The sequence below is a fragment of the Pezoporus flaviventris genome, unplaced genomic scaffold (assembly GCF_033815535.1).
Source record: "Pezoporus flaviventris isolate CSIRO_AGI_PZ_B2104156 unplaced genomic scaffold, CSIRO_AGI_Pfla_v1 ptg000036l, whole genome shotgun sequence".
In the NCBI taxonomy this organism is placed as follows: Eukaryota; Metazoa; Chordata; class Aves; order Psittaciformes; family Psittacidae; genus Pezoporus; species Pezoporus flaviventris.
Genome location: NW_026892584.1, coordinates 10,268,405 through 10,290,712, shown reverse-complemented (window position 1 = coordinate 10,290,712; position 22,308 = coordinate 10,268,405). Strand labels below are relative to the sequence as shown.

Here is a 22,308-nt window from a genome sequence, read left to right as displayed (position 1 = left end):
AATTTTGTTTTTCTCACTGCTCAATAGACGGTGCTGTGTCTTATTAACTATGCACTATTCGAACCCTGCTCAAAGACATTATTAATTTTCCCACTGGGTTTATACAGTGCTGCTCACAGTAGTATCTGAAAGCTTTCCAAACATTAATGGATTAAAATATAAATAACAAGCGTTATTATCCCTGTTTAATGATGGTGGCCAACATGAAAAGCGATGAGAGCTAATAATTAATTCTGAGTGCTGGTCCAAGGTACCCCTAGCCATCCTGTTCCAAGCCCTGGGCTTTGTCTCGCTGAAACCACATGCAGAGCCTGATGCTCAGTGACCCTGACTGCAGCTGTGGATGCTCAGCACCTTCTTTGCGAGTTGGACCCAAGCATCTCCTATTAGATACCCAACAAAGATGAGCACAATTAGTAGCTGCTCACAAAAACTTCAAGCACCTTGCCCAGGACTGCACAAAGCTTCTGTTGCAGGAACAGGTCAGGAGGAGTCAGTTGACCTCCAAAGAATAAAATCCTGCATCCAGGAGTTGGCATTGGATTAAGCACAAAAGCAGCCTGCAGGCCCTTGCTTTACTTTCTCAGCTTCTCTGGACATTTTCCCCAGCAATTTCCCCTTTGCCACACAGCTCAGATTCATTCTGCAAGTGAAAGTGCCTGCATGAAGTGGGTAGAATGTGCCCTGAGGCAAGAAATTGTGAGCATGCCTGTGAAAATGCACTGTGAGCAAAGGATCTGGGCTGAAATTGTACAGACAGCTCAGGCACCTCTGAAACTTGAGTATTTCCTTCCCAGCCCTCATTCTGCATGTAATAAAAGTGTAGTGCCTGCGCAGGAGAGAGCATCAAGTACGTACTGCAAATCTGGTAGAGGAAAGTGAGTAATCCTGGGGTGATGTGAAGCCTAGTAACTCCTCATCAAGGCTGGGGCATTTCAGATCCCACATTGACCTGGCCCACAGGGATAATACATAACAGATTATCATTAGTACCCATATGTAGGTGAGTTGAGGGAGGGATGGGACGTTACCAGATGAGTTTCATGGGTGTTTGATGGCAGGAGAGATGTGTTGGGGCCAGGCAGCCTCTGAAGGAATGTGCAGAATATAAATAAATATATAATGCAGAATATAAACGTCATGACCTGTTCCCTTCTGTCCCTCCCCTTGCACACAGTGTGATGCTCTCTGCCCAGCCTCTCCCAGTATACCCCAGCTTCAAATGTGCTTCTGTTTCACCTGTACCCTGTTAGCCCCATCCTCTGTGTTTTGTAGTGCTGCCCCCAAGTCCATGCCTCCTGTTCCCTTTCCCTGCATCCCTGTCTCCATTGTATAGATTGGGACCCAGTAACACCACAGATGCGGATGCAAGGCTGCACAACCACCACTGGCCATTGGTTTTCCTGCAGCAGAGACTCGTCTGTGCAGATTGGGGAAAGTGGTTCCAAAATTTAGTTTGTCCTATGTTTAAAAAAAAAATTGAGGTATTTTTTTTTCTTATCTCATAGCAGGGCCTGCTTCTGGGTTTTTACATTCTGTGCAGCTTATCTAATAGTTTAGCATCTTTCTTCCCCTTTCTCCCCCCAGAATCTGTCTAAGCAAAAGTTTCTTGGAGATATAGGGCTAAAAATACCCCTTGATTTTTAAAAAGCAAACAAACAAAAACATCTAGTTCTTTTTGTTGAGAATTTCACCACTGACACCAAATGAGACTGCATCGTCTTTACCACTCTACATGCTATGTGATATAAGAGGAGATACTTAGTTCTCCTCCTTTCTCTGTAAATCAGAATAACAGGTATAATCCTACCCTTTCATCTTACAAAGACTTTCGACTTTCAGTTAGTGTTCAGGCCTGCTTTGTTCCAAAGTCTTCTCAACATTTCTGATAGGCTACATGCTAGTGGAGGGGAAAGCATTAGAAAACCGTTTATTCTGTAGCAATAGATGATGAAATGGCTAAAAAACCCTCTAGCTCCCTGATTAATTATTTTATACTCCCTGATTAGTTATTTCATGCATATATGTGTGTGGGTTTGTGTATATGGATGCATTCTTCCTCTTCACATCTATTTCTCTGCTTAAACATGGTCAATTCAATTTCTGTCTCCCTGCGTGCATTCCTCGCATGGATCTTCGGGTGTAGCCATCCTACCAAGCAATCACAACTCTTTGCAAATGAATTGGGCATGTAGTGAACATATTTTATTTTGGTACTCAAACATAGGAAATTATTCTTTAAAAATGATGGGTTTTTTTCCCCATCCTGTTGCCTACATCTCCTGCTCATTAGCAACAAATATTTGCTCAAGAAGTGGAAAGCAGCTTTTTGTTTATTTTAAGCTATAACAGAACAAGTTTTGGCCTGGAAAGAAAAGTTGAGGCTGGGGAGGAGAATGATTCCCAGTGTCAACCATATGTTGCATTCATCTAACTGAAGTGGCTTAATTACTGGTAGATGTTGCTGTGCTCATAAAGATAGCGCTAACCGTTGTGCCAAGACTGTTTGCTGATAATTGCACTTCCTAAAAAAAAAGGGGGGGGGGAGGGGAGAAAAAAAAGAAAAAATCTGGAAGATTTCCTCCTGCCAAGCTTCCCTTCCAGTCTTCCTGCAGTGCCCTTTCCTTTTAGGAACCCACTGCAGGATTCGAAAGATGCTTGTTTGAAATGAAACTTTGTAGGTTTGGCAATGTTAATGCTCCCATCTCTATCACTCTCGGGGCAGGGGAGGAACTGCAGTAACCATCCCTCAAACTCACAGCTCTTGCTTCTCAGTAGATGGAGAGGTGGTGATTTGACGTAGATTATTCCTCTAATTGCATGGCTGGTTTTAGCCTGGGATTAAGGTGGCTCAAATAATGACCTGACTTTTTGTAGCTGTAATGAGCTGCAAGATCAGTCCTTCAAGATCTCTGATATTTTGAATCCTTTCCAAAAATATTCCTGTCCTCAAATCTAAAGTGGAATTTGAGATTTACCACTAAGGGGTAAGTGGGTTAGCGGTAACAACCGGCAGCCTTCCTCTTCTTCTGCCCATGCATTCTCATGATAAAGGGCACTTTAAAGCCCCTCTGACTATGAATGAGTCCTAGTTAAATATTTCAAGAACTTCTTTACATGGTTTCCTCTGATGCATGTACTGTTGAGACATCTGTCTTCCTTACTAATAAAGTAGTCTAGATTTAAAATGAACTTCAGTGGATTGCTTTGAAACTATAGGCACATATGGTTCATAATTAGCTGGATATCTCTTATAGTTAAATGATTTTTTTCTCTCTCTCCCTCTCTCTGTTGCCCATTCGCATCAATAATAGAAGCAAACAAAGTTCCAATTGTTCCCTGTTGCGGGACATTATGTGCCTGAATAAATGGATGTTGGCTGTGTCTACATGGATTTGCCATATGGCTACAAAGGCCGAAAGAATAGGGGCAGTGTGCTTTGTGCCGGGGTGAGGAGGGCCGGCCAGGCAGGGTGCGGCAGGGCGCAGGCAGCCGCACACCTTCCCGCACCCCAGGGCCCTCTGAGAGAGTGGAGCTCAGGGTGAGCGGGACACAGCCCTCCCCACATCAGCATGGAAACCTGCTGGCTCCTCTTGGGAGATGCTCAAGAGCTGGAATTATTTGCTTTAATAGAATCCCATGCCTAAACTCTTCCCGGGGTTAGGACTTTCCTCCCGAGCTGGCTGGGCGCACCTCGGGGCAGGCGGCAGCTCCTCCCGATCTGGCTGGGCACACCTCGGGGCAGGCGGCAGCTCCTCTGGCTGAGGTATCTGGGAGCTCAGAGCAGGGATCTTTCATTGCAGAAAGTCCTATTATTAGTTGGGGGCTGGGACAATGGAGGTCCCAAAGGCACCTGCTTTCATGAAAGCGAGAGAAAAGCCCATAAATCCTGGAGGATCCAGCTGCCTCACTCCGGGTATTGTTGGCTTTCATAAGGAAAGGGAAAAGCTATTTTTCTTTTCAAAGGGGGAGGGGGAAATCATATTGAGACAGCAGCCACTGATGCAGGCATGTAAAATAATCCTGTTCTGATTAAGCGATCATGGAGCTGGAGGTAATCAATGCTACTTTTACAGCCAGCGTTTGGTGGCCGTGACAGGGTGGCAGAGAGGAGCCCTGCAGGGTCCAGGGGAAGATGATGCGGATAAACCCTGAGCTTTATTCTCCTGGCTCCCTCCCTTCTCCATGAAAGATCATTGTTGCAGAGCTCATAGGGCTGGGGAGTGCTGCCCTTGTCCCTCCCCACCTGATGGGTCCTGCATGGTGGTGCAACACTCCGAAGAGGTGATACGGTGTGGAGTGGGGTCTGAAAAGGACAAGTCTGACCAGCTGGTCCTCATGCCTCTAGGACCCCCATCCCCCTCCCACATCCCTGCTCCCCATCTGTACTCTCCAGTTTCCCAATCCTTGCACCATTTACATCAACGACCAGACTTGGTCTGTTCCCCACTCTTTGGGCAGTACAGCGTTTGGGACCCTGAGAGGGGTGTGTGCCCTGACTCCATGAGGCTGTGTGCAGATCCCATTGCTTAAACCTGCTCCTCGACCAAGGGGACAGGGTGACCCACAAACTGCCTTGGGTGCCTGGTTGTGACAGCACTGCCACCCCCAAGCATTAATGCCAAAATGCTGGGTATTTTGTCTGTTTGTTGTTTCCCCCCTTCCCCCCCCCCCCCCCCTCTTTTATGGGAGCTGAAATTGCTGCCTTTCCTAGCACTGTTGTATGTTTGCCCTGTAAATCATTGCTGAGCTTGGGCAAGAGGTACCAGGAAGTGTTTCCTTGGATAGCCACAGCTTAGAGCTCCAGGTCAGGGTTTGAATGCTGGAAGACACCGGGGACAATCTCCCCCTCACCCCCAAGGCAGGGGTGTCCAACCAGTGCTGAGCCCACCGAGGGTACTGTGCGGCTGTGGTCACCCCCACAGGCAGTCCCTAAGCAAAAGCTGCAGCAGCCGTAGGTAGCCCTGATGGGGTGCTGCCGCACTCAGCATAGTCAGGCCCTCAAGGAGGGGCCAGATACAGCTTCGGTAAGAAAACGACTGAAAACAAATAAAACCTCAGAAAACGTGCTGAAAGGATAAATTTGCGGCGTGAAGAAGGGCGTGTGCTGCCGAACTTCATCAATACTCAAAACCACTTATTTTTAGAGCTGGGAAGGGTGGAAAATAAACCCGTTCCCCTCGGAATTGCACACCAGCTCCACACCGCAGGGCGTCGAGGTGGACGCGCCGTCCCCGCATCCCTGCCCTCTTCCCCGCCTCAAATACATAGACCTGAGCTTGCCTCCCCAGCCCCAGCTTCCCCCCCCCCGCCCCGCATTTCCCCTCTCCACCCGAGGACGCCGGCACAGCACACACCGAGTAGCTTTGCTAGGGTTTCCTGGCTTCTTTATTTAGTGTTTCTGAAGTTGTGGCATTATTTGCAATGGCAGTGGTACAGACCGGCTCAGGAACCACTGAAACAGATTTGTCTTCAAGTCTAGTAAATATTTTGATTCATAGCTACATCTTGTGAATGCAAAAAAAAGAAAAAAAAATCCCACTATAAAAATAAATTTACATTTTGTAAATAACAAAAGCAAATATAGTGCCCTCTGGCTTAACCAAAAAGAAAAAAAAAAAAAACCGAAAGGCTATTGGATGTCAAAGTTATCCACATTTCTGACATAAATAGAAAATATAAGTTAGTATAGCTCTTAAAAAAAGTTCTGTACAAATATACACTCGCTTTTTTTTTTTTTTTTTTGCACTGATAGCTCAGCAGAGATTAAGCATTTCATATAAATGACTTTTAAAGCTTTACACTTCAGGCCAGTGTACTCACATTAGGCATAATACATTTCTATACAAAACGTAATACATTGCACAGTTGTACGTTAATACTGCTCCGGCCGCGACCGGCTGGGAAGCGCTTCGACTTCGTCTCCCGGTCCCATTCCCGGTGAAGGCGGGCCCAGGGGGAGTCCCTGCTCACCGCACCTCCGGGGGGCGGTGCGCCTCTCCCGTGGGTGCCGTAGTGCAAAAGTCTGGGGAGGAACAAGAAGGAGAAAAAATAATCAGGGAAAAAGAAAAAAAAAATAAAAAATAGGGCAATAAAACAGCGATGCCCAGCCACCCCCGGGGCGCTCCTCACCTGGCTCACCGGAGCCGCTTGCGGGGAGCCTGCTCAGCCGTAGCGGCGCCGGGGGGCTGCGGGCAGACGGCGGGACGCTCCGTCGCCGCCTTGGACTCCGCTGGCCTTTTCCTCCTCGCGAAGAAATCTGGATGGGGGACGTAGAGGAACGGGGGGATCCGTCAGCCGCTGCGGCGGGGCACCCACCGCCCACAGACCCCCCCCAGCGCCTCCACGCACCTGTGATGCGGGCCGTTGGGCCCCGCCGGCAGAGCCGCATGCCACGGCAGCAGGGCGCGGCGCGGTTCTCCCGGCTCAGGCGCCCTCCGGGCCCCTTGCTGGCGACGGCGGCTGCGGGGGGCGGCGGTGACGGCGGCGGGGAGGGGGGTGCCCGCAGGAGCGGGACGCGGCACCGCCCCACCTGCAGCGTCTCCCGGTAGAAAGCGGGCACAGCGCCGCCTTCCACCTCCTCCCAGCGCAGGCGGCCGGGCCCTGGCAGCGGTGTGTCGGTGTGGAAGTTGTAGTCCCAGCGACGCTGGTCATCCTCCCCGATCTCCCGCAGGCGGCTCCGCAGCTCCCGGCCCAGCTCCTCATGGTCCACCGGCCCGAAGAGGCTCCTGCAGACGGGGCTGCGGCCGTGCCCGCCTAGGGCCCGCCGGACGGACAGGCGCTCCAGGGCGGCGGCGGCAGCGGAGAGGTGCACGTTGGGCATCGCCGCTGGCGAGAACGCGGGATGGGTGGGAGGGATGGGGCGCGGTGGGTGCCCCCCCGTCGCTCCTCGCCTCCCGCCCCGCCTGCTATCCTATCGGCCCTGCCTTTCGCCTCTAAGCCGCTACCCCTCGCCGCCTGGCTTTTAAACCCCACTCCCCGCGAATGCGAGCAAAACAACTATTAGCATAATAGTATTTCCCTACCATCGGCCCGCCGCGATTGGCGGGTCCCCCCCCGCTACCCCCCGGCCCCCGGCGGCAGCCCTCCTGCTCGCGCCCTCCATTGGCTGCGGTGGGCAGCGCCGCGCCGCCGCCGGCCGCATTGGCGCGGCCCAGCCCGGCCCCACCGGGGCCCGGGGGCACGTTCCCCAGCGCTGGCCCGACCTTCGGGGGTGCTGTGGCGCTCCCCGCCCGCCGCCGGCTCCACTCCCTTTGTCTGCTGGTGACCTAGGCTCCTCCGGAGGTTCGTCTCCGGCGTCTTTCGGGGCTGGTTTCCCCCCTCCGTGTTGCCGTTTCAGCGTGTAGGGGGTGTGCGTGTGTCTGTTATCATTTTTATTGCTGTTATTATTTTATCCGAGGGTTGTCGTCAGGTTTTCCAGCATCCGCGGGGCGCAGGGGTTTGGGGAGGGGGAGGTGATGCGTGTGGAGGAAAACGGGATCGTTTCTGGCTCGGGTTTTTATTGCACTGCTGCAGAACAAAGCGAGATGTTTGCAGATTTCAAAACAAGCTGAAGGCTATTTTTAAAAACAGGGCTTCTCAGCTGCATGGAAGTAATAAGTTGCAGCCTTACTGAATAGAAATACATTAAAACCACAGCATTTTCCTCTCCTAACTTTAAAACCCACATAATACGTGTTTGTTCACTGCAGATGAACTAATCTTGCTATTGTGTTGCCAGGGATCAGCTGGCTTGTGCTTTACATTTTCTGCAGGTCACTGCAATTGTTGCCTCTTGTTGTTTTGGGATGGAGGAGTTTGAAGCGGGGGGGGGGGGGGGGGGCGTAGTTGACACGGTGCTAAAATTGGGTCCAGAACGTCACTGTAATTTTGAATCGTGCCTCAGAGGCTTGTTACCACAGTGAGCTTTTCATCTGCAAACAAAAAGGGAAAAGGTGGACCTGTATCACTCTTTGAGCATTTGGGGACACTGACTCTCTGTGTATGTACAGCTCTTGCTGCTGGGAAACTTGAGCCCTTGAGCAAAGACAACATTGATGGTTTCATTCCCTAGAGGGAATAAAATTCATTTTAATCCCTAGGGTGATGCTGGCTGTGCACAGCCTGCTTAGGTGCAAGCTTACTGCAGGGCTGGAGAGGTCACAGCTTTAGGCCGCTTGGGGCGATGGTGACTGCAGGAAGGTGTCAGCTTCAAGAAGAGGGGTAATGGTCCTTGCACTTATGGAAAGCCCTTTCTCATTCCCCAGTTGGGCTAAAGTAAGTAATCTTCCTCCATGCTGTTTTCACAGTCAACCCATGTCTGTGACAGTGCAGCCCCCCAGCACTGCTGTGGGCACTGGCTCCTGCCCTTGCCATACTGGTGAGGAGTGCAAGGCAGCCAGGACAGCTGCTGTAGGCTTCGAGGTATGATATTTTCATAGAGTCACAGAGTTGTTTGGGTTGAAAGGGACCTAATCATCTCATTCCAACCTTCGTGCTGTGGGCAGGGACACCTTCTGCTAGACCAGGTTGCTCAAAGCCCTGTCTGTCCTGGCCTTGAACACTGCCAGGAATGAGGCATCCACAGCTTCTCTGGACAACCTGTGCCAGTGTTTCACTCCCCTCCAGGTAAAGAGCTTCATCCTAATGTCTAATCTAAATCTAAATTTTTTTCAGTTTAAAGCTCCTTGTCCTATCCCTACTTTCCTCATGAAGTCCCTCTCCAGCTTTCTTGTAGGCCCCCTCTAGGTACTGGAAGCTGCTCTAAGGTCTCCCTGGAGCTTTTTCTTCCCCAGGCTCATCAACCCCAGGTGTCTAAGCCTGTCATCATAGGAGAGATGCTACAGCCCTCTGGTCATCTGCACTTTCAGTGGTACTCCCAAAGATTGGCCATGCCAGGAGAAACCAGCAGCACCTATGGTTTTGAACCCGTGGACCTGGGGTTGGCCAGAGAGGGGGTTGCAGCCTGGCTCACTGCACAGGAAGGGTCTTTTCGTGCTCAGACTGATGAGCAGTGAAATGGTGTGGCAGGTTTGATCTCCTGAAATAATTTTCTGACGTCTGCGGGTTGGGCTGTTTAGTTGGAAAGGTCTGTAGCTTTGCAGTCAAGAGAAGATGCAGCAAACGTCTTCAGGGTGCAGATGCTGCTTGCTTCCTGGGTAGGTGTAGAGTCACGCCTGACAGACGACTGCTGACTGATGGTACAGACAGACTACTCTCATTTCACAATAGTGGTAGCACAGGAAGTTTAGATAAATATTCCCAAAATGGCTCTTGAGGGTAGCCATGAACAGGTCTCCTGGCCCAAAGGGTGTGATTCAGGGAGCAGGTCATGCGTGCCCTCATGGTTCCTCATCACTGAAAACACATCATCTTAAAAAGCAGGAGGTGAGCATCAGTTAATAAGGGTTTGGCCAGGGAGAGAAGGAGTGGGTCCTGAGCCAAGCTGGGGTGGGAGGGGAACATGTTGAGCGTGGCACAGTGTTCAGCTGGGACTTTTCTCAGCAGCCATCAGACAAACCTCTCAGGATGTAGGATGGGATGTTTTTAGAAATAGATGTGCTATGCAGAGAAAATGCATGGAGTTGTCCGAGAAACCTGCTGAAAAAGTGCCCTCTATTCAAGACACGAGCCAAATGGCAATGCTGGGTCCCCACAGACAGGGGCTCTTTGTGAGGAGTCCCTGTGAACCTGCTGCCATCCTCTCCCAGTGCTGGGAGAGGCCAGTGACCGCCTTTCCTGTTTTCTGCCTCCTTGGTTTTATGCATTCCTGCGCCGCAAGCCAAGTGAGCAAACTTCCCTGCTATTTGCAAGATGTGGGCGTGCCCTCTGCAAAATCCACATCGTGGTCCTCCCAAACCGTTTTCAGAGGTTAGCCAATATTTACACAGTAATTGAGGGATGCTAGGAGCTATGGTTTGAACAGGGAAGTTATTTTCAGGGGTTGCCTTGTGTTCAAGGCTGCTTCACCTTCCAGCTCACCTGGGAGTTAAAGCAGCACATGTTTGAGGTTTTCTTTTTTTCATCTTCCTCACTGCCAGTGTTCTCCATCTCTTTAAATTCTATTTTTGTCCCATTATACACTTACGTTTTAAGCTGGTAGTCATAGACTTGGGGACTTTCAGCTCACAGTCGCCAGTTCTAGCAGTGTCTGTGCCTTTCTTCTGTGTGGAGACAGAGCATCTCCAGCCCATTTAAGGAGGAAATACTGTCTGCACAGGGAGATGTTTTTAATTAGTGAATCCATGAACTCTAAGGCCAGAGGGGTATGTTATGATCCTCTAAACCAGCAGTTTGCCTAACATAAGCCACAAAATCTTACCCAAGAACTCCCACCACCAAGCCCATTATCTTCTTTAGAAATTCCTGCTTCAGAATACTGAGCAGAGTAATTACCACTATGGTTAGAACAATGCCCCATAAGAATGAAACATTTTTGCTCGTAATATCCAAGTCATATCTGCTTATGTCAGAAAAAACAATTACTTTAACTAGTGTGTATTTCTGCTGGCTGCTCTGTTTCAAGAGGGGGAGGAAAATAATACTGCTTTATGGCTTGTGCATCATTGCAAAGGGATTGTGATTGCAGGAGGTTTATTGCATTTGACTATTCCTGTTTGAAAACAGTCCAGGTTGATGATCAGAGCCAGTGTTAAGCCTGATAGCTTGGCAGATAGTGGAAGGGAGGTCCTTTCACCGTAAACTGAGCAAGGAATAACCAAGGAAATTTGATAAGAACACATGAACGTAACAAAAGAGAGAGCCTTAGCACTGTCATTCTGATGGGGCTGGTTGTTGCAGGGTTTCTGTGACATGGCACCATGGAGGAGCCCTCCTCCATCTTTTGGAGAGTCTGCTGGTGAACATCTCCTGCAGGAATTGTCCTCAGCATGTTGCCAGACAAGCAAACTATTGTTGGGCCTGTGAAGCTTGAAGGTTTGTGCTTTGCTTCCTTCTCATTTCCTTTGATACACCATTACCGTTTATACGGTCAACAATGTTTAACTCAGGATTCTTCAAATGCATGTGATTGCTTCACTTTAGAACATGCTATATTCCATAATTGCTTTGTCTGAGATACAGACCAGTAAACATCAGTACTTTATCTCCCATGTGCTGTACTTCTCTTTTACTATGCATGTGATCACAAGCAATTTGCAGTTTTGCATTTATACCAGTGGCAATTTTGCTTGGTACTTTGGAGTCCTGCTTAAATAAATTGATTGCAATTAAAGTTCAAGTTAGCACAGACTGCCCAAACTTCTCATCGAGGCTTTTTTCACCAGCAAAGTGATGCTTTGAATTATTCAAGCCGGCGTAGTTTCAGAATTTTCCATTTCCTGACATGGTCATAAAAAAAAAAAAAAAAAATCAAATTATGAGATGTGATAGCTAGGCAAAGCCACACTAACTCAGGGGTTAAAATGGGAAAAGATGATCTGAACAGAACCCTGAAAAAAACCCTGGTAGTTTAAATTCAATTGAAATTGGTTTTTTATGCGTTCTAAAAAATATGCAAAAGCTAACATCTCAGGAAAATGCTTTATTTCGTTCATTTTGCTATTTTTAAAAATTATTATACTTTCTGTCTTTGGTTGTTAAAAGAAGAGCTAGCCTTGCAGCCCAGCTGTTGCGCATCATTAGGGTAGCACAAAGGTAGCAAGCAATGAATTTATCCTAATCTATTGATGGACCTGCCAGTGCACCCGGGGCGATCGCATTCTCTTTTCACACTCTTTTTTTTGCTCTTTCCAGCATGTTGTTTTACTAGATGAAGTCCACTCACCATCTGGCCCCTTGTGACTGACTGGAAGCCTGACTCGTTTGTGGGATTCTCTCCATGAACGGCAGTGTAGAGAGCCTTACCAACACTGTGCTGTTAGCTTGGAAACCAGGCTGGGAATGGCGGGTACCAAACAGCATTTTGAGCTCTCAGTAGGTACCCATGGAGGGTGGCTCTGTTTTTGCTGACTGACTCTGTAGTTATATTTGAGCAGCAATTACTCCACTTATTTATATTCCCTGCTTTTCTGTTAGTATTGTTTCTGTGAAAGTCATGCTCTATGCTCATTACCTACTGTTTGTTGCCACTCTTTGTATTAAATGACAGGTTTGCGTTTTTCTTGTTTTGACATTCCTCTTGCCTTTCCTTTTGACCCATAGTAATATTAGTTTTGGAGTAGCTTTTCATAGGTTATTTTTGCCTTCTGTAGGGGGTAGTGGTGAAGAAGCCATTACACAGGTCTTATTTTCGGTTTCATATTTCTTAAGTAAATGGGTCTTTTTTAGTGCTGATAGTCTTGCACGAGTCCTGCAGGAGGTTGTCATGGCCTGGGCTGTTGCAGAGGGGAGGTGCCTCCTCCGAAACCAAGCCCAAGAGCAGCGGTAAGTGCATCAGCATACCTTCAGATGGAACCCAGCTCACACCTAGTAAGTACACAATCGGCATGCCCCTGGCCCCTGGTCCGGACGTTGGCTGCGCTGCCCCAGGCCGTCCCCGGTGTGCGGGGCAATGGTGCCCTCTAATGTTGGCTGCTCCGGGAGACACGGGAGCTCGCCCCGCTTCTCCCGCTCGACTCTGGGAGCGCGGCCTCTCACGGTGAGTCCACAGCACGGTGAGTGTCGTTTTCCCCCTTCCCCTCTGTTGCCGGTTGTCCTCCCGCATCTCGGAGCTCCCATGACTTCTTGGTGTATTCTCCCGTGATCCAGCTCCCTGGGATGGCATCACAGGAGCTCTTGGCTGGGATGTACCTGACAACATGCTCCCACTTTCCCGCAAGTTGCCAAGAGACCTCTGGGTAAGGTTTGCTAGAGGACACTGCTCTCCATGCCACCAGCCTGCAGACAGCCCTTTGCTGTCCATACGATTCTTTGACAAGCTTTACGAATAGGATAATGCATTCAATTTATTCTGTGAAAATTCTGTTAAGTGGGATCTTGGCAGTCACAGAATCATAGAATGGTTTGGGCTGCAAGGGACCTAAGAGATCATGTTGTTCCATGCCTCCTGACATGGGTGGTTGCTCAAAGCCCAACCAACTCCAGCCTGGCCTTGAACACTTCCAGGGATGGGCTATCCACATCTTCTCTGGGCAACCTGTCCCAGTACCTCACCACCCTCACACCAAAGAATTTTGTCCTAATATCTAATGTAAATCTTTCCGTTTAAAACTTACCACTCTTCCTATCACTACACTCCCTGATAAACAGTCCTTCCCCATCTTTCTATCCAGTACCTTTAGGTACTGAAAGGCTGTTCTAAGGTCTCCCTGGAGACTTTTCTTCTTCAGGCTCAACAACCCCAACTCTCTCAGCCTGTCTTTATAGAAGAGGTGATCCAGCCTTATGATCATCATCATGGCTCTCCTCTGGACTCTTAACAGGTCCATGTCTTTCTTTTGTTGGGGGCCCTAGAGCTGAACACAGTGGGGTCTCAACTGAGCCCGAACTCCAGGTAAGGTCTCAAAAGAGCAAAGTAGAGGGCGAGAATCACCTCACTCGACCTGCTGGCCATGCTCTTTTTGAGGTAGCCCAGGATACGGTTGATTTTCTGGGCTGCAAGTGTACATTGCCAGGTCATATTCAGTTTTTCATCCACCAGTACCCCCAAATCCACTCACCACCGAGCCTGTGTTCACATTTGGGATTGCCCCAACCCAAGTGTGGGAATTTGCACTTGACCTTGTTGAGCTTCATGAGGTTCACACAGGCCCACCTCTTAAGCCTGTCCCTCTTGATGGCATCCCTTCTTTCCAGCATGTCAACCACACTGCTCAGCTTGGTATCATCTGTAAACCTGCGAGGCTGTACTCAGTCCCGCTGTCCAGATCCCTGACAAAGATGTTAAATCGTACTGGTCCCCAGAGGGACAACACTCATTATTGGTCTCCACCTGGACATAGAGATGTTGACTGCAACCCTGAGTTTGACTACCCTGCCAGTTTCTTATCAAGTGGTCCATCCATCAAATCCATGTCTCCCCCTTTTAGAGACAGATGTTGTTCAGGATAGTATCAAATCTTTTGCACAAGTCCAAGTAGATGATGTCAGTCACTCTTCCCTTATCCATCAATGTTGTAACCTCTTTGTAGAAGACCATCAGATTTGTCTGGCACAATTTGCCCTCAGTGAAGCTATGTTGGCTGCCACCAATCACCTCTCTGTTTTCCATATGCCTTAGCATAGTTTCCAGGATGAACTGCTCCATGATCTTGCCAGGCACAGAGGTGAGACTCGCTGGCCTGTATCTTCTTTTTTGTGCTTTTAAAAAATGGGCATTTTGTTTCCCCTTTTCCAGTCATGGGGACCTTCACCTGTCTGCCTCAGCTTCTCAGATATGATGGATAGTGGCTTAGCTCAATGGTAGCTCAAACTCTGGAAATCCAAGAGAAGGAGATGCAGTTGTAGGGGATTCAGACCTCAAGATACATGCTTGTTTTCATGCAGGACTGGCATGCCCTGGGGAGCCCCAGGAGCTCTGTCTCCTCTACATCTTTCTGTGGCTGGTTCCCTGGATTGTCTTGTCTTATTTGCCTCCCGCAGGGCTTGCTCCCTCCTTTCCCTGTGATGGGGTGTTTAGATATCACACGATGATGCAGCATGATGAGATAATTTCTCCCCTCTCATCACCCCCTGGCTTCTTGTTTGTATTCTTTAATTAATTTATCTTCTTGCCTACAGCTTTAAATTTGCTTTTAGCATAGTAACTTTCTGAAGACACAGCACTAAAATTTTATTTGCTCTCTATCTTGAAATGCAATAATTTTATAATCTCCCTAATGCTAAATTCATAGCATTAATTTTGCTGTGGACCAAACATAACGCAGCCAGTGGTGAACATACAAAGGGAGAGGTTAAATGAGCTCCTTGTGTGTCCATCACATTCATTTTACAGTAGTTTAACTATGGTAAGGCTGCCCTGCCTGCAGTGCGGTATGTATTCCTACAGAGTGGGAAGTTAATTGTACCTGGATCCAGCAGCATGCTATAAACACATTTATGTCATGTAGAACAATTAGTGCTGTGACTCATTGCTGGGAGCTCAGCCTATGTTTTTGTGTGGAGTAGCATTCAAGCATTTGTATGTGTTTTCTGCAACAGCAGTTGGCACAAATCCCACTAGTGTTCAGCATCCCTCAGATCCAAAGAGAAAGCAAATGCCATATCCCCTAACTGAGCAAATGAGGTGGAAGACCATAGATAACACTGGCTTAAAGGGTTTTTTAATGGTTTGCATTATATCCACTGACATAGCTATTTCTTAATGAGCCAGTTCTCAGGTTTTGGATTGAAGCTGAACCTGCTACTTTGGGCCATGGTCAGGAATATTGCTAAATATTTCATGTGGTTGTAATGTCCTTTGGTAGATGGTGGAGGCCAGGTGAAAGCTGTATTTTTTCCTGTGCTGTGCCCAGGTTGAAAAACAATCAGGTCATTCTGTAGCCTTAGAAATTACCCTTAGCCACTGCTCTGCCACTTCTTGTAGGTGCTATTGCTAAAATAAGTTTGTATGGCAGCAAGCTTCAGTTTCAAGTAGGTTGAGTTTTGGACTGAGTGAGAAGAGGATTGGGTACAAATTGAGGCACTTGTACCTGACTCTTGATTAACCTCTAACTTTATAAAAGTGCAGTTAAAGCCAAACCCTGATGTTGTGCAGGATAGCAGGTATCTCGCTGTCCCCTGGCAAGCATGTAGTCACACACAAAGGCATTTCAAAATGACACGGTACAAAGTCTTCTAGTGTGAATCATGAGCCACATTCTCAAACATAGTTGTGACCAAAGGAGTCTGAAACAAATGTTTTCTTAACAGTAAAAGCATAAGAGGAGCTGGATGAAAGACCTGGAGATTAAATCCTGGCAGCATGGAAATCAGAGGCAAAATTCCCAGTGAATTGGGGTCAGGGTTTCAGCCTCAAGCCAACTAATCCAAATCTTGCAGCTCTTCTCAAAGTAAAAATGAGTCAGCTGGTCATCATTAATATTCAAAGGAAAAATATAAACCAGGTGAAATCATTTAAGCTGACAGTGGCCAAGTAGTAGTGAGTTTGCTCTGGAAGGAAAAAAGTGTATCTGGAGATGCTGTGTGTATGCAGTCTCATTGTTCTCTAGATCAAATGCACTTGCTTTGTATATGGGAGAATGGCTTTTTTTTCTTAAGTGACAGCCTACAAATTTAATCTAGAACCTTTCCTTTTCATGCACCACAAACATTTTTCCATTGACCAACAAGGTCCTCAATCCGTCTGCAGTCCCACAGTTTCCAAGGGTGCCTCCAGTGGAATTGAAGGTGGTTGTCATGTCACCTGTGCAGACCCAGCTGAATTTGGCAAATTATTTAATTGCTGAGGCTCAGGACAAATATAACCCACCACGACACAGGCTGTACTGGGCTTCAACTTGAAGGTAGCAAGGAGGGGGTCTGGACAGAGCTGCTGAGTAGATTGGTGTCAGTTTTAATAGGAATCTCGAGGATCCACCTACTGTAGGAAGCCAGTGCCTTCCTTAGGGCAGCTAATCATATTGCTCTCTGGTAGGGCATTAGGAAAATTAGCTGGGATAGACCCCCTTTTTCTAGCAGCATTTTTTCCTTGTTTCAAATATCCTAAGTATTTGCAAAGTGCTCAAGTCCCATTGTTGCCTTGGCAGGGCTGGTTCTCTACTGTTTGGGCTGAAAATTTGCAGGATTTCTTGAAAAGCCAGGTGATGGATCCTGGCTTTAGTGCATGAAGACTTTGATGTATAGAGTTGTGTGTTCCAGAAATGGAACACGTGAACTGGGTAGTAGTGCTCAAAATGAGCTTTTCTTTGTTTATTTCTACCCTCTCTAGAGTGCGAAAAGATTAAGTGCCAAAGACTGACAGTGACAAGTCCAGCCCAAAACTATGCAGGCATTGCTGGTTTATGCCAGCCTTGCATTTGGCCTTAGGAATGGGTTAGAATTAGACAGGAATATCAAAGAAAAAAGCCTCGAAAATAAATATTGCAACAGAAAATTTTTATTCATCATCCAGCTCTCCCATGAGCAGCAGCTACCTCTGGCTGGGGCTGACAAATACTTACTCTTTGGCATGTTTGGAAGCACTAAATCCCTTTCTGTGCTCTTTTCATGGCATAAATGGTTTTGGTACTCCTTTCAGAAGGGGATCTCTCTCCTTTTCTGGTGGCAAGTCCATGGCAAGTGCTAATATCTTTGCTCAGTGACAAAGAGTAATGGGGTTGCAATTCTGTGATCATTGTGGAAACAAGCTTTATAAATGATTTTAAAATTAAAAAAAAAAGTAGCTCTTAGTAGTTTGCTCTTAGGAAAATTTCTGTTTGTCCATCTCTTGGCTACCTATCTATGCTAGAGCTGTATTCAGCTTAATTACCTTGAAAATTTTCCCTGAACTGCTGTGAAGATTCATGATATCCTGCTTGAGAGCCATTAGTGGGCTCCCCCTGCAACCTCAGTGCTAAGGATCCCCTAAGGAAATTCCACCTCCAGCAAAGGAGATTTGATTTCTTTCTGTCTCAGGTGAATTCAAGTGGAGGGCAAATGCGAAGGTTAGGATAAAGCATTGAAAGGTCTCCAAAGCCTTCTGGTGGTTTGAACAAAAAACCATCAGTCTTGGATTTTTCTTTGTTCCCTCTTGTATTCCTAACTAAAATCAAGACTCTAATTGTTCTCCCCAGGTAGACCTGGCTACAGCTTTTATTGCTGATGCAGGGGATGCAGACCTGGCTGGCAGAGTGGATACTTTTACAGGCTGGTGTCTTCTTGAGCTTTAAAAAGTTTGCTTTTCCTGGGTGAGTGGGATGACAGGCAGCAGTGTGTGCTCTGCTCCAACTTTTAACAGCGCAAATTTTGGGGGTTCGCTCTGGCTTTACATGTCCCAGTCAAGCCTTCAGCTGAAATTAGGTGTTTGCTTAGAGGCAGAAAAGTAAAGACCTGGTGTGAGGCTTTGGAAGGCGTTTAGAGTTCCAGATACATGAAGAGGTGTCTAGCCATATCTGTGCATTTCGCCACTTCTGAGCTGCTGATAAACGCAGCCCTGTGTGACTATAGATGCCTTCATCCCACCTCTGCCATCCACAGGAAACGATTATCTGCAATATAGGGTTGTCCCTTAACCAAGTAGTGGATGGAGCCAGCTGGGCACAGCGGCAGCTGTCTCTTTTTCTCCACATCCCTTTTGGGCGCCATGCAGGTCCCAAGTCCATGTGGAGAAACTGGCCAGCCAAATGGAGCAAGGCTGGGAGGGGGCATGTGCCCCCTGGCCCTGAGCAGGTAAGATTTTGTCTGAGGATGTAACACAGACCCTCCTCTGTGTGGGGAGGCTGTATCTGGAATGTGCAGGGATTTACAGATACATGCTTTGCCCTTCTCTAATTGCTTTATGCAGAAACATACATTAGCAGAAACACTGAATTAACACCCACATTTTGCTTGTGCTGTGTATAGCTTTGCTGGAAGGCTGAAAAACAGAGATTCTTGTAACACTTGTTGTGGTCTCTTGAATGCTTGAGAGTTACAAATTAGGCAGTTGTTTGATTGTGACACAGGAAAATGTTTTGGTAAATGCAGGAGGCTCAAGACTGGCTGAAAATGTCTGGGGCTCTCATTGTGTGCAGAATGTAATGTGTGCAGAGGAAATCTGCAGCATTCCTATGGCAGACCACAACAAGAAGCTCCATACAGCCCTAGCAGTTACAATTCTCATATAAATTATAATGGCTTAAATGTTATTTAAATGATAAACAGCTTTTACATTCCAGACATAGCTGTGATTCCAGAAGGTGGCTGTATAATACCAGCTGAATGAAATACTGCATTTTGCAGGCTAAGTATGAGGCTTTATTTGTGTGTGTGTGTGTATCCGGTTTTGTCACATCTAGCATATTCTTTGGCTATAAACCTTGGACTTCAAGTGCACTGTGTGTATCTTGGAGACAAGGGCTTCATCCATTATCCAACAGTGAGTCGCCTGGAGTTCAATCACGTCAACATGCCAGTAAGCTGAAGACACAACCACAGAGGCGGCAGAAGTATCCACTGCTTTTGGGCTTAATTGCTTATTAGCCTGTGCAGTTTTGCATGGACCCTGCCCAGAAGCCAATGATATAACCACTCCTTTAATCAGTTTTCTACATATATGGCTGTATCATGTTTGCTTACAAGTGTGGCTTGAGCATTAGGAAGAATGGCGAGTCTGGGGGAGATCGTCCGTTGCCCAGGAGAGTTTACACAGCAGACCTGGGCTTTCACTAATTTTTTTCTTGCCGATTCTTTAATGTCCTAGCATAGTGGGCCAGTAGAGGCTGATGTCATTTGATGTCTTGGCTTGAAGGAGAAGGTCGGGGCCAGCCCAGCAGCCCTTCTCCACTGCATGGCAGCTGTTCATCGAACCTTGAGGAGCTTCTGTTTGCTCAGGAGAGATTTTGGGGTAGAGGTAGGCCACAGCCGTAGCAGCACCTGGGCTATGACTCCAAAGGTGTGTCCTCTGGCTGAGCTGAGGTCAGCCTAAGCTAGGTGCCACTCAGTGTGAGCAGGTATGAGAGGCTCCTTCCCTGACAAGATCCTGCTGGAGCCAATGAGACTGGATGGGCACAAAGAACTAAGTTTTCTATTCCTATTTGGGCATGTTATTCTTGGTGTAACTCTCCTGAATTTGGGCCACAGGTTTTTTTCCAAAACTCTTACACAATTGACACAGTCTGTGCCCCATCTGCATATTTTATTGTCAAATTCCAGCATCCAGAAATGTTCTCTTTTGGTTTAATTTTTCCAGAATATTAGAGAGGAGAAACTGCCCTATGGTTAAACACTGGGACTGGCATCCAAGGGATGATATAGTCTGACTCCAGCCTCCTCCACAGACTTCCTCTGTGATTTCAGGGAGGTCATTAAACCCCTCTGTTAGGATCCCATCTGCAAGACAAAGAGGATCTAATTCTTTTCCCCCATCTGAGTCTCAACCTCTTTTTTGTTTGCAGAGCATGAAAAGGGGCCTTGATATTAGCTGGAGCTTTGGGACTTTACCATTTAAAAAGTTAATAACAACCAGCCATATTTCAGATAAAATGTCATTTTCAGTTTAATATGCTAAGTAACAAAGACTTTACCAAAAGAATGAACAATAGCCTTTTCCATTTCACAAAATAATTCGCCAGACAGAATAAGCGCACCAGCATTTTTAGAAAAACAAATTATAAATAATTGCTTTTTGTAATTTAATACACACATAGAAAAAGCCAAAAGTTCAGCAGCCACTGGGAATCTGATTTCATTGCCGATTTGGACTGTCTCTGTTATTTTTTATGAAAATCCCCCAAAGACTCTGCTATTTTGTAAACTAAACGTGGCTCTTTCTTGCTGGCCATATGGAGTCTTTTTCCATTCATTAGTGAGCTGCTTTCACAATTAGACAAAGGAATAAATCAGTCAACAAATATGGGAAATAATTTTGGTATTACCAGGCCTTCTATGCTCTTATTTGCTTAACTGTATAAATCTTTCACCAGACTACAAATGAGGCTGGTTCCCTCAGTGTCAGGGTCAAGGGAAGAGAAGCATTAGGGCTGGATCCTGTGGATTTGATGGCTCCCACCAACCACGGCTGGTGTTAAGCAGTTTCCCTCATTGTGGCAATTCAGCATTCCCACTGTTGGGGAATTGTTTTGAGATAGTTCTTCCATTTCCTCTCTTGTATTGTAAATCTTAAGTAACATCACCAGAATGATAGCTCCCTAAGGGCTGTGTATCCATAAAGGCTTTACGTGTCTCTCGTTGAGTATCTGCACACCTTACCGGTTATGGTGGGGTCCTCTTGCAAGGAAGGGAAGGGTTATCATTGCTTCTTCTTGGGCAGGAAGATGAGGTATACTTGTAACTACTCCTCTTGCACCTTGTGTCCCTCCTGGCACACTCCCAGAACACAGCCCATAGAAATACAGTTTCTCTTTGCAAAGGGAAATGAGGGCTCTGCTGTATCCAAGAGGCAGTGATTCTTTCTCTGGCATTTCCAGCCAGCTCTCACACTTGCCACAGGTATGGGTGCATACCCTAAATCTGGTGATCATAGCTCGTTCTCCATGGTCACCTCCACAGCAGGCATTGAGCTTAGGTCCCTGTCTTTCAGAACTGTGGCTTTTACCCCTGAGGCTGAAAATTGAACTCCATTTTTTTTTTTAATTCTATTTCCCTTGTCAATGCCAGTAAAAAACAGCTAAATCTGAGTGGTTAGCTGTCTGCACTGCATGCCCTGGGCAGGATGAGGCTCGATCTGGTGGCGAGTGGCTGCATCTGCAAGTCATTGTTTCCCTCTGTAGCCTTGCTGGGATCTGTTTCCAGTTGCTGCTGAGACAAACTCACCAGTCAAAACATTGATGCTTTTCAAGTCCAAGTCAGCAATGTTTCCTGTAAGCAGTGTTTTACATTGCATTTGCATGAGTTGCTTTTTTGGTTGTCTCAAAACCCTCATAAACAGAGTTCTGTCATTAATTTGACTCTTCTATTCAATGTTGGTAATTTGTAAATCATGCCTGTCCAGCACAAACCAGAGAGTGATGATGTTGATGCTGTGCTGCAGGGTGTTCAAGTGCAGGCAAATCCATCTCAGGCACACTGAGATGAACCAAATGTTGAGCACTGATCCTTTGCTAAGTTGGGATACACACTGGGTAATCTTCCTTCTTCAGCAGCAGGTACGATTTCTAGGGCATTATTTGTTGGGTCTGTTTGAGTGCTGGTATCCCTGTAGGAAAGTCATTCTTTAAAGGTGCTTTTTTATTAATGCACTGGCTGAGATTGCAAAAGTTTTTTTCTGTTCAGCCTCCAGAGGTATGGTACCCACCCCTGGTGAAACATTAAACCTTTGGTCATCTTCCTCCTTCGCCAGGAGGGCCTGGCAGCCCTCACCAAATCCTGGATCTCTGTGGAGACATGTGTTGAATAACAAGGTGTGCCCAGAGATCTTATAGTTCCCTCTCCCAGGGCTTCATCAGAAGCGTGAGGGCCCTGACAACCGCACTGGATCCAAGCCAACAAATGTCTGTGTTGTGTCCCTGTGTTGATGTGCCTGTGTCAGCCTTCACAGTGAGTTGGCCCTCCATTTCTGAGCAGAGGTGTTACTAAATCAGAGGGACTGGCTGATATGGTCAATACTGGACAGTCCGCTTGAAGTGTCACAGCTGAATCAACCAAAACCTCAGGGTTTTCATCAAGTTGAAATCGGGGACAATTTGCCCTAAGGCTGGGGCAGAATATCCACCTGCATCAATGACAGCTGGAGACCAACTGGACGTGTAGCAATCCCAGCATGAAGACCATGGGTGGCGGTGATGCTGTGTG

The 22,308-nt window shown here is 47.2% G+C and overlaps 2 protein-coding genes across 4 annotated transcripts in view; one reads left to right on the top strand and one right to left on the bottom strand.

Moving 5' to 3' along the window:
• Nucleotides 1–5,960: 5,960 nt before the first annotated feature.
• CDKN1C (cyclin dependent kinase inhibitor 1C) lies at nt 5,961–6,847 on the bottom strand. The gene is made up of 3 exons (XM_061464290.1): nt 6,352–6,847; nt 6,133–6,259; nt 5,961–6,025 (listed from the first exon to the last, which is right to left on the bottom strand). The coding sequence occupies exons 1-2, from the start codon at nt 6,821–6,823 to the stop codon at nt 6,138–6,140; spliced, it is 594 nt and encodes a 197-aa protein (XP_061320274.1). The 5' UTR covers nt 6,824–6,847; the 3' UTR covers nt 5,961–6,025; nt 6,133–6,137.
• Nucleotides 6,848–10,543: 3,696 nt separating this feature from the next.
• Nucleotides 10,544–22,308, top strand: part of SLC22A18 (solute carrier family 22 member 18) — a 79,719-nt gene continuing 67,954 nt past the window's right edge. The window contains exons 1-2 of one of the 3 annotated variants that reach the window (XM_061463074.1): nt 10,544–10,914; nt 11,734–11,887. In XM_061463074.1, coding sequence (XP_061319058.1) covers nt 11,819–11,887 — 69 coding nt within the window. In that variant the 5' untranslated portion in view covers nt 10,544–10,914; nt 11,734–11,818. Of the gene's footprint in view, nt 10,915–11,733; nt 11,888–18,058; nt 18,247–22,308 lie in introns of those variants that run through there. The other 2 variants (XM_061463073.1, XM_061463070.1) reach the window with 2 other exon arrangements.